Source organism: Nymphaea colorata, chromosome 4 (assembly GCF_008831285.2).
Source record: "Nymphaea colorata isolate Beijing-Zhang1983 chromosome 4, ASM883128v2, whole genome shotgun sequence".
NCBI lineage: Eukaryota > Viridiplantae > Streptophyta > Magnoliopsida > Nymphaeales > Nymphaeaceae > Nymphaea > Nymphaea colorata.
In genome coordinates, this window is record NC_045141.1 from 22,493,709 (window position 1) to 22,506,115 (window position 12,407).

At 38.3% G+C, this 12,407-nt stretch overlaps 1 protein-coding gene across 3 annotated transcripts; it reads right to left on the minus strand.

The window, feature by feature from the left end:
• Positions 1-6,099: 6,099 nt before the first annotated feature.
• LOC116252070 (uncharacterized) lies at positions 6,100-11,408 on the minus strand. 3 transcript variants are annotated; one of them, XR_004172062.2, is made up of 4 exons: positions 10,975-11,408; positions 9,170-9,340; positions 6,665-6,909; positions 6,100-6,374 (listed from the first exon to the last, which is right to left on the minus strand). XR_004172062.2 is itself a non-coding variant. In XM_031626114.2 (3 exons), exons 1-3 carry the CDS (start codon positions 11,038-11,040, stop codon positions 6,715-6,717), a joined length of 432 nt encoding a protein of 143 aa, XP_031481974.1. In that variant the 5' UTR covers positions 11,041-11,407; the 3' UTR covers positions 6,447-6,714. The 3 variants fall into 3 exon arrangements, 1 of the variants encoding a protein (XP_031481974.1); XR_004172061.2 differs by having other exon boundaries at positions 6,100-6,380; positions 10,975-11,407; XM_031626114.2 differs by lacking the exon at positions 6,100-6,374 and having other exon boundaries at positions 6,447-6,909; positions 10,975-11,407.
• Positions 11,409-12,407: the final 999 nt, after the last annotated feature.

The following is a 12,407-nucleotide window of genomic DNA, read 5'->3' on the forward strand; positions in this document are numbered from 1 at the left end:
CAAAATTAATGATAAAGGAAAAAGAAAATTTTTCCACAAAAATCAGATTTAGTTTTCTATGTTTATTGTTGCTAAGATTATAAGAACTTCAACTCTTTAAGATTGTTCTATGCATTATGTAACCAAGGTTCATGGTGGTCTTTCATAGTGAAAAATCTTGCATGTTTAGTGAAAAGACAATAAATCCACCTTTACAATCCACCATTTGACTGTTGGGAAATTGCATTTATTGAACGTCACAGACTTGCTATTCACAAGTCGTGACCATGCGTCCTGTTGATCCATATTCCTGGACGATGAGTAGATAATGATTATCGAAGAGTTAAGAAATAAAAAATGCAGTTGGAAAACCAAATGCCTCTTCATACAAAAACATAACAAGTACAGTACTGATTTCCTAGAAACCTCAATTGGATTTCTCTAGGAAATAAGAAAGAGAAACAGATAGCTACCTTGTAAAAGATTAGTCTATTAGGTTTATTGATGATAAAGAGACTGTAGATAGCAGCCATGAGCTTAACTTGAAAACGAATGGAAAGTCAATCAACTTATCAAGTCAACGATGTAAGAATTTTCATGCATGCCAAGGATTAAATAAAGAAGAAATGTCAAAGCACATAGTAGAAGCAAGTCTAACCACTCAATTTTTTCTATATCCAGCATAACTGGAGATGACATGTTGAAAGCTCTATGGATATTCAAAACACTCAAGTATGTGTTATCTTTGCATGTCACTCTTATGATATGCAGAGAACAAAAGAACAAATGGTAGTTCCATTTTTTGAACCACCTTCATATCACATTAACAAAGTGTCAAGTATTGTTGACATCGGCCTGGATCAGGCTCTAGCCATCCTACAAGCCTATGCCATGGCCGAACCCGAGGCCTGTTCATCAAGATTTGAACCCAAGTCCAGCTAGACTCGATTCAATTTTAATGAAGAAAATAAAATATTCGTGTTTAATATAGAAATATAGTATTTGTAAATAAAAATGAATAAAAAATATAAATATAATTTCATATTATATATGTTATTAGGGCCTAGGCTCAGCCAACCATACTCTACCTCAAGAAGTTCAATTCATATACTTATCTTTAATATAATATGGTATTCATGGATCGTGCGCATTTGTTCTTTCATGCCTCTAAATTTAGAGTTGAAACTCTTATCTGCTAAAATCCACTTTGTTTGCATTGTTTAGTTTCAATATCCTTTCGATTTGACAGCAAATATGGTCATTTAAATATCTTTAGTTGTCTAAATTTTCAATGCATTCTCCATTATGACTTGTAATGAAAGGCTAGCAATCAAATAAATCAATACAAACCACTGCAGTTGTTATTCACATTTTTGCTAAATTAGAATCCAGAGTTTGTTCAAATGGAGACACTGCAATATCCAGCAGTTGTAAAGCAAACAGTAAAGCCAGTACAGTACTGATTTCGTAGAAACCTCAATTGGATTTCTCTAGGAAATAAGAAAGAGAAACAGATAGCTACCTTGTAAAAGATTAGTCTATTAGGTTTATTGATGATAAAGAGACTGTAGATAGCAGCCATGAGCTTAACTTGAAAACGAATGGAAAGTCAATCAACTTATCAAGTCAACGATGTAAGAATTTTCATGCATGCCAAGGATTAAATAAAGAAGAAATGTCAAAGCACATAGTAGAAGCAAGTCTAACCACTCAATTTTTTCTATATCCAGCATAACTGGAGATGACATGTTGAAAGTTCTATGGATATTCAAAACACTCAAGTATGTATTATCTTTGCATGTCACTCTTATGATATGTAGAGAACAAAAGAACAAATGGTAGTTCCATTTTTTGAACCACCTTCATATCACATTAACAAAGTGTCAAGTATTGTTGACATCGGCCTGGATCAGGCTCTAGCCATCCTACAAGCCTATGCCATGGCCGAACCCGAGGCCTGTTCATCAAGATCTGAACCCAAGTCCAGCTAGACTCGATTCAATTTTAGTGAAGAAAATAAAATATTCATGTTTAATATAGAAATACAGTATTTGTAAATAAAAATGAATAAAAAATATAAATATAATTTCATATTATATATGTTATTAGGGCCTAGGCTCAGCCAACCATACTCTACCTCAAGAAGTTCAATTCATATACTTATCTTTAATATAATATGGTATTCATGGATCGTGCGCATTTGTTCTTTCATGCCTCTAAATTTAGAGTTGAAACTCTTATCTGCTAAAATCCACTTTGTTTGCATTGTTTAGTTTCAATATCCTTTCGATTTGACAGCAAATATGGTCATTTAAATATCTTTAGTTGTCTAAATTTTCAATGCATTCTCCATTATGACTTGTAATGAAAGGCTAGCAATCAAATAAATCAATACAAACCACTGCAGTTGTTATTCACATTTTTGCTAAATTAGAATCCAGAGTTTGTTCAAATGGAGACACTGCAATATCCAGCAGTTGTAAAGCAAACAGTAAAGCCCAGTACCAGTAAGCATTCTCATGGCATTCTGCGATAAAAAAATGTAATCATGATGTAATAGAAAATGGTGATTTTCATGGGCACTACTCCTATATACTATAAACTCCTATATACTATAAACTGTAGATGTGCAGTACTCTAATTGACGAGTGTCTCGTTTTTTATCCAAGTCTCACACCATAAATGCAATGGCTAGCTGTTTTGATTTCAACCCAGTGATGACTAGAACTCTCTCGCTCAGCAACTTGTATTTGGGTCAATCTAGATGGAACTTTACCGAAAAAAAAAACTTGCGAGAAGGTCTCGTGTCCTCGATGCTGCATTCTAAAATTTTTTACCGAAGTAACCCTGAGTCTCGTGAATCATCGATCCCCTCGTCGACTCGGTCGCAGTGGGCCCAGCGGTATGCTCGCGTCTCGGTTTAAGTCTTCCACTCAGTAATGGATTAATCAAGGAAAATTGATTATATAAATACCTCTAGCCCTTTTTCTACTGTTTTGATCGGCAACAGAGAAACCCATCTCCACCCCCCCCACCCAAAAAAAAACGAACAAGAAAAAAAGAAGGGAGAGGAAAATAAGTTAGCTTCGGCTCTGAGAATTGTTCTGGCGATCTCTTTCTCATTGGATTTTGCTTTTCTCATTCCTAGCTGCAGATTTGTTTTGGAAGGAATTGATCGGATCGTTTCTGTCGACGATATGTTAGTTTTGTTTTGATTCTTTTATTGCTCCTCGAGATTGGGGTTTTGGATGGTGGATTACGGTCTCTGAATTCCTTTCTGTCCTGCGTATTTGTTCAGTTGGAAAATGCGCAGTTGATCGACGTTGATCGACGAGCTGGTTGAGGTGCGTGAGCTGCCAAGTACAGCTTGACTTGGCTAGGCTGGACATGGTGCAAACAATCCACCAAAGATGGAAAATAAACCCTAAAGAAGTCGCAATCCCAAGACAAATCAATAAAAGAAGATCGCGCACCTCAACCAGCTCGTCGATCACCTCCGCATTCTCCAACTGAACAAATCCGCAGCACAGAAAGGAAATCAGAGACCGTAATCCACCGTCCAAAACCCCGCTCTCCAGCAGATATAAAAGAATCGAAACAAAACTAACATATCGTCGACAGAAGCGATCCGATCGATTCCTTCAAAAAAAAATCTTCAACGAGGAATGAGAAAAGCGAAATCCAATGAGAAAGAGATCGGCTGAACAATTCTCAGAGCCGAAGCTAACTTATTTTCCTCTCTCTTCTTTTTTTCTTGTTCTTTTTTTATGGGGGGGGAACGGGTTTCTCTTCTACCGATCAAAACGGTAGAAAAAGGGCTAGAGGTATTTATATAATCAATTTTCCTGGATTAATCGATTACTAATTGGAAGACTTAAGCCGAGACGCTTGTGTACCGGTGGGCCCACTGAGACCGAGTCAACGAGGGGATCGATGACTCGCGAGACTCGGGGCTATTTCGGTAAAAAATTTTAGAATGCAGCATCGAGGACACGAGACCTTGTCGCGGGATTTTTTTTTTTGGGTAAAGTTCCATGACCCAGATACAAGCTGCTGAGCGAGAGAGTTCTAGTCATCATCTGGCATACAATGCGGCCTCAGAACCCATTTCAGGGATTGGATCTTTACACGTCTTTGCCAACTCTAGTTGGTTGGGTCGCAGAGTTGGATGGACCCGGAATGGAAGACTGTATAATGAATATGGATTTGACTAATAATCAGATAAATTCGGTTCATTGACTTTCAAAGGCCATATCAGGCTAATTCAAGATCTAAATCTGAGATGCAAAGTTTGGATCTTATTTTCAGTTTGGATCCAGGTAATGTCCAGTGAAGCAGAGGTATTTGTTCTGAAATGTATGTTATGATATTGGAGCCAACAAAATAAAGATTTGAGTGTGTCATACTTGTCCGAGCTCTTCTATATAAGGCATCAATCTGGTCTTATCCAATACCAAAATCAACCTAATTAACTGAGTCATGTTTCGCGGCCTAGTAGACTTAGGGCCATACTTCAACTTAGTCATGTTTGCCACCATTTGCAACCTAAGTAACACATTTGTGCATGACATCGAACACGAGATTGGAACCTTAGATCCCTTCAAAGTGTAAGCCGCTTTGCCACCCGGTTGCGCTACACCCGTTGAGGCGATTAAAGTATTAAACTAATTATTTAACTTTTAATGTTCAGAAAAAAACAGTCTTACATGCATACATTCATAGATACCATTTTATAAACATATGTGGACATCAAGCCTGGGCCCAGATCTGTTTTCTCTCTCTCTCTCTCGTCTTCTCAAACTTGTTTTGTCAAATCCGATAGCTTGACCAACCAAGCTTCAATATCTCAAATGGCAGACGTTGAAGCACTAACCTAATGATCATCGCATCAACAAGCTAAGTCCTTGTTGAGAAAGAAGGAAAGCTTCATCACTTGGGTCCCCTGTAAAACGAAGATAGATATGCCTTGCTGGGAGGCACCCCTTTCTGGTGTCACCATGGATCACAATAATAGAGAGGAAGAGAGAGAGAGGAATGGAGTTGGGGGTCCTTTTCTGCGAATACTTAGGGTGGGGAGTATGTGAAAGTGGGAAGGAAGAGGCAAGCAAGAAAGTGAAGCAGCACCACCATTTTCTTCCTTCTCCACTAGCCGCTATACACCAGGCATTACGCATCATTTCCAAGGAAAAGAGACAGAGAGAGAGAGAGAAAGAAAGATAGATCTGGGGAAAGCGCAGGTGCACGCGACTGACTAATTACGTGTTCAATATTGAGTTACTACTCAAAAATGAGTCTTAGGAGAAAAGAATGCAAACGATGGGAAATTAAAGATCTTTGATTACAAGCTTAATTCAGCGATTGTAGAAGGAGTTTAGTCAGAGTGATCAACGGAGTTAATATGCAAACCCAGCTCGTTAGTTCATTGACACAAATGGTCGAGCCTTCGACAAGATCAAAGAAGCAATAGCATCATGTTGAGATCTAATTTAACCTTGAAAGTCTTTAAGTCCAACCTCCCTTGGCTAGGAAACAGGATAAATATTAGTGCGCACTAGTTTCCCAGAAATGTACTTTCTTCCAGCTCATGATCGGTTTGGCTCGACTCCGCTCCTTTTCCGGCCAACTAGGCGATAAAATTATCAATGTGGACATCAGCAATGGACAGCGGAGCAAAAGTGGATGTAAAGGGAATTATTCCTCAATCTCATTGCTCTTGTTGTACCGCACATGTAGCTTAGCTCTCTCTCTCTCTCTCTCTTTCTCTTTATATATATATAATGCCATGATCATTACCTGCTGATGAAAGAACGATCATAGGAGTGCAAAAGTGAATTAAGTGCAAGGAAATTTTTGTCTTCCGGTCACTCGCTGCTTCATCATAAAAGAATCCTTTTGTTCACACCTGCAACTTGCAAACAATTCAATCTACCGTGGTCGGCTTAGAAAAGCCAAATAGGAAGAGAACCACTTAATTTCGAGTTATGATGCTGAAGCATTTCTATTAGTTCCTGAAGCGAGATGTTCCAAGGCGCTCCATCCCTTCGTTCTGTGTTTTTTGCTTCTCAGGTTGCCCTTGACTCAAAGCTGCGTTGAAAGGTGTGATTTGGAAGATCCTTAGTAAAATGAATCTTAAATCCACATTACATGTAAAAATCAGATTTGACGGGGTGGGTCCGACCTCAAAGCTGCAGATCAGATCACTCATATATCAAATCCGCTGTAAAACAAACACACCTCAATCTAGGTTTATAAATCCAATGTTTGATTACAGTGGGCTGTAGATTTCATATCAGTCTCAGATTTCACACCCTCCGAGACTTGACTGGAATATCAGACTCTTCATCTTCAACTTGAAGTGTTCTTTATTGTTACCATGCACAGCATGCGCCGGACTCCTGCCACTTGGTTTAGACACTCATCATCAGTTACTTTGACGACAGTTGATAGAATTATTTGACAGAGAAAAGTAAAAGTGTAAAAGAAACATGCATTCAAATTGGAAATTAACGCATTTCTGAGCCGCCTTCAGCTGCTCTACTTTACGTTAAGATCCTATGGAACATTCTTACTTCCCCAGAAATTACATTTAAGTAATAAGCATGGCAATGTTCCAATCTGGACTCATTACAAGAAGCACAACGGCAAACACAGAATTGCAGCTTTAAGTATACAGACTGATATATACCACATAGCAGAAAACCTGCGAAGATTTTTTGATGTCATCTTCTGTGGGAATTACACTTCTTCAGAAGTTTCACGTTTCTGTTTATCAGGAACACCTACTGGTAGTCGTACAGGCATAGATGCAGGAGAAGCATACTTGATAACTGCAATTTCAGGTGGGCCTTGTGTTTCTTCATCCTTGAGGACAGACACATCTGATTGCCTCCGTGAGTTTCCAGCAATCCTTTCTTTCCACATTTTCCCGTCCTGCCATGCCAAGTTGTCAACCATAATGCTGAATTATGAAATATTAGCTGTGACAGAAAATAAATAAATAACAGGGGAATGGTTGAGGCAATGTGCAATAATCTTGGCCAAGTACCTAAGAAATACCTGACCACTCAGAAATCAGCATACACTTACTGATGCCCCCATTCCATTTCGGGTTTTGTTACCAACTGTTTTTTTTCAGATAATAATTGTACTTTTGCTAAGGATATTTGATCAACCGACTTGTGGAACAGACTTCCTATTACGTTTAGCATGCAATAAATGTCATTATGCTTATAAATTGGAAAAAAACAATCTCCAGTTAATGGCGCCCAAAATATTTGAAGCATTAAATGGTATTTAGCATAACAACAAAAAACAGGAAGGGATGGCTGTCACATTTGGTCTAGCTCCTCAATCTCGTACAAGATTAGTTTTCCTAGAAAAGAAAATTTGGCCTGGAGAAGAGACATTGATTGCCAATTATGGACACAAAAAATATGCTTATCCCTTTCAAGATCCTCAATTTTGATGGAAGTGCTTACAGATTATCATAGCTCTGAAGATGAGCTCCAGTAGGTATGCCGTAATCAGGGAGAAAAAGCTGGTGTGCTTTCTACAAGTACTCCGTTTTGTGCTTTCTACAAGTACTCCGTTTTAAAAACTCCAGCAGATTATTGTGGCAATCAGTTGAAAAACAAAAAAAGGGTTATTTGCCGAAAACAGAAAAACAGAAAACATTGTCACCTGTAAGTGAAAAGAGAATCAATATCAAGTACCGGATATCAAATCATGCTGGCAGAAATACTGGCTGACAGCCCACAGCTAACTTTTAGATCACAAACAGCAAAAAGGAAATTGCATCAAAGTGCTGTGAAATGGATACCTATAGAAAGGATTCTATAATCAAATCATAATCAAGACCATTATTAATTAGTAATATACGTTTGAATATTTCTTATATACATGTTTTGGACTAGTAACAGCCTGCATGTATTTTTCAAAATGGGATGTAAACTGATCAATTTGAGAATATTGCAATTGAAGGTAATATGAGAAACTGCAACAATGTTACAGAGAAGGGAAGCTAATTTGACAAGTTTGACTTCCTGCAAATGGCTTATCAAGCAAACTGTTTCTATGGCAAAAGAAGAAAGTTAATAAAGAAGGCTGCAAACAATCTCTGCAATCAGGAACAGTAACTTTGTGTTTAACTAATGAATCTTTTCTTAGCTATCGGCCACAAAGTGAATAACAAGGCATGCCCCTTGCCGGACATAGGTGTGACAACACGTACAATGCATGCTTCCAGATTTACAGATTAAGGTCGCTGAGCATATTAATTTGCAAGTTATCATGATGGGTTACATACTGGAAGTTGAACAAGATGAGGACATAGCAATATTTGCTGAAATTTGCATATCTGGTGCACATTCACGCAATGACAAATAAGGAAAGCAAATTCTCAGGAGAACCACCACACAGAATGTTGGGACATGGATTTTAGAGGGGTCTGATTCTGTTATATTTTCTCACTATTGGCTTCATATAAGTAACATGAACTTATGATATTTTCCCTCATAGTGGTTCAAAATGAATAGACATCTTTAAGAGATTTTTCCATGGATTTCATCAGACTGGAAATTTTACTACAGGAATTTTTCAATAAGACAATTCAGGTACAATCAACCATCTATGTTCTGGTCTGAGTTCCCCCATGTTGCATGTTGCGTACAAAACTTACGAGGCTATCTTCCCTACGAGGCTATCTTCCCAGGTGGCAAAAATTTTACGTGCCCCATGAAGTATAAGTTTTCATGCATGCACAAAGACGTTATGAAAATAATAAAAAGTCACAAGTGAGAACGGTAAAGGAATCAATTACAAGTGTAAATACATGGCAAAAAGAGGTTCATGGAGATGCACAACATGCATTCTGGACCACTCACTATTGACTAACAAGTAAATAAATGGAAAAAAGAGATTCATGGACATGCACAACATGCATTCTAGACCACTTATTGACTAATAAAAATTGCCAATCTCATTTTGACATCAGGAAGATCTTCAGATACTACTCTGCAGATCATATGTTATGTATCATTGCTATAGGTGATGCGTTATTACTCTATCTTTTATTGTCTATGCTTATGATGTGAAATCATGCATGTGCATGAACTAACTACCAAAGAAAAAGAGAAGCCCGTGGCAGTGAAAAATGACCATAAGTTCGTTTGACACAGCGTGCATTGCTTACATTTGATATTGATGGCTCTGGAGCTGGACATGTCACTGGGTGATCACTATCAGGTGGTTCAGTGGGATGTTCAATTGGCTTAAAATCACCTACTGTTTCAACTTCATGGGGTATGACCAAAGCAACATCAGAATTGATCTCGGAGTCTGGGAGCACAGTCTCTACCTCGTCCTGAACCAATAACAATAGAAACAATATTCATGTCAGATTATTCGCTAGCTAACAAGACATACACAGACGACATTGTATACAACAGTAAAACTCTGCCAGAGAGGACTATATTCGGCAGATTAGCTCTGCTAACAATCTTAATTGCTAAAAAAAATATCAATACTTAATTTCATTTATTAATTTTAATGCTAAAGAAGAGAAGACAATATAAAAGACAAAAGTCAAGCAGGTGCTTGAAATAAATGGCAGAGCTTAATCATTTTCCAAGTAACAAGATGGGGATGCCTCAAACCCTCACTTTTAGGACATACAAGAAGATGATGAGTAAAAAGAAAGTTGAAAAGGAGAAAGGATAGAAGCTTTATGGGAAAAAATTGCAGGAGAGCATATCAAGGACAAGACAAACTTCTAATTTTTTAAATGAAAGGTTCTGCAGATGGATATTAACGATCAGAATCTAAGACTTCAAAGTGTGGTTTGATGCATGCTCTTCTCTTGTAGTTGACATAATATCAGACTTCAAAATTTCTTGACAGCAAACATGCCAGAGCATTCTAAATGTAAAAGGACAAAGAGAGAGAGGGAGAGAGAGGAAAAAACATGAAGGCTTTACAGAAAGAGGAACGTCATGGGATTTCCTCTAATTTTCTTTTCCCCCTCGACAGGTAGGAACAAGGAACTTTTGTCTCAGTAGGCATTCTTTTGACGACCAAGACACTGTATGTTTCCTGTACTACAACAGTAGAGTAATTTCAGCTTTCTCTCGACGCATGTGAAAGTTGAAAGATTACTACAGCAAATTGTCATGAGATTATAAGAAGGAGGCATTACTGGCATGGTTAACCGACATAAATGATAGAACAGATTATAGAGAACTGGTTTTCTTCTCATTCTTGCTAAAGACTCGATTTAAACTAACATTTTCCGTTTGACGTAATGCACATATGGAAAGCATCTGAGCGCGCGTTAACTAACGGACGAAAATTAGAATGGCATTTACACAAGAACCAGGCACCTTCCATGAGTCATATAGTCCTTGGCATGCCATGTGAAGCCTTGTTCTTCAACAAAATTAAAACCTCTTGAGTGGCCATTGTTTTCCATAAATTCTCGTTAACCCAAACCCAGAGTAAATAGCAAGGTAAACAGAGGGGAGCATCATGTTTGTTCCACTTTCACTACTCAACTAGCTTTACGGCGGTCTAACACATGGACAGGTAAATTATAGAGTTCCACCTGAAAAGAAGGAAGAGAGACCTCTGGAATCTGTCCAACAAATTCCGCGTTCCATATCAATATTTTGCACAGTTTATGACAATTTTTTCAACCTCAAGCCGTGTCCCAGCATTGAGAAACTGACAATTATCTTCCAGGCTATGCTAAAAGCCAACACCAGATGTTTCCACAGACTCTTAACAAAAGTACAGAAAAGCATAACAGGATTGATTTCCATTAAGATCATAAGGCATTAAATCACAACCATGGAGTACTAAAAAAACCCAAAACCCACGGCGGAGCATACAATAACCGATGTAGCAAGTCCACCTCACGAAAGACAACCTTCGTGCTTAACAGCTCAACGGATAAAATGAAATCCCGCCATCTCCGACTAGAAAACGAAAATAATGACCTACCATAGAAGATCTAGTCCTTCGGTGGCTTCCTCTTCCCGAAGAAAACCTGGAGAAGATTCCCACCATTTCTTCTACAGACCAAGACGGATTTCTCCTTCTCTCCTCAAATTTAGTTGGCAGTCAAGATTAAACAAAGCACTGCGGGTCTCTTCTCTCTCTTTGTATTATCGACCGATCGAATACTGCTTGAGAAGAACGCCTTCCCATTTCCGCATTTATAGTGAAGGTCTTGAAAGGAAGCTGAAAAGGCCACGATCCCATCATCCTGTTCCATCGTGGGCACATGAGGAAAAGGAGGCTGGTAATGAGCAAGGATGTTGAAAGGCCTGAGAGAGTTGTGAACTCATTGGCAATTCAAGGTTTCTGTAAAAAATCGAGTGCTTTCCAGTTTCTACCTCGATGGTGGGGATCTTTTCTCGAGAATTCTTAGCGCATAACACTGCAAATGGCATGGGGAGCCCGTATACATACATACTGTGGCCCATGCGGTGACAGCACCCACATGGCTCAATTTGGTCTTTGGGCCCCATAGTGAAGGAGCTCACTTTAACAGCATTATAACGGCTAGCTGAACCAGTGGGTCGCCATGGCTTTGGTTTCTGTCATTTAAAGAAATTAAACACATGAAAGCAACGGTGAAATTTCACCTGGCACTGGGAGCAATGAGCAGCTACTTGTGCATTCTATCAGATAGCGCTGCTAAGACACTCTAAAATCTCCTCAGCTAATAATGGAAATTTGACGGTCGTGGTCGTTCTTGATGATTTCACAGGGCGCGTTTGATTTTAGCCCCACTCCTCGCTTTCAAAGTGGTTAAGACGGGGCCGTCATTATGGATAACAAAGTAATGGAATGAAAATTATGCCATTTTAGTTGTGCCTTCTAATCTACAACCTCACTGCCTTCACCTCCAAAACTAAAAAAGATCGACTTCAATATCAATCCGTTTTAGACATCTAAATTGCGAATTTTACAACAGTCAAGGACTTTACAATCTCAATTTTCTAAATTTTTTCCAGTTATAGAATCTTAATTAAGCATGCCAAATAACAGAAAGGTATGCTGAACATGATGATGATGCCAGTAGAACCGAAAACTTGGCGTGCACAAAAACTTTGGTTGTCATAATGAAGTGCTTAAATGGGTGCATCTTAATAATGCGATTTAGCATATAACAGTATGCAGTTTTCTTATTCTTCTTCATTTTGAGGGCAAACTGTTATCATTCCATTTGGGGTTAAAAATGCTAAAAAGTTTAAACAGCATGAAAATGGTATCCATCGATTCCGTAATAAAAGTGGAACAACTGTTTCTGCTGCAAGTGACGGCAAATTGAAGTTGACGTGTTGCAAATTTCATAATGATAACAAAAATAAAGTTAACCCATTCTGTTTAGCAATTATACAAGTGAACCCCATATTTTAAATTTTATA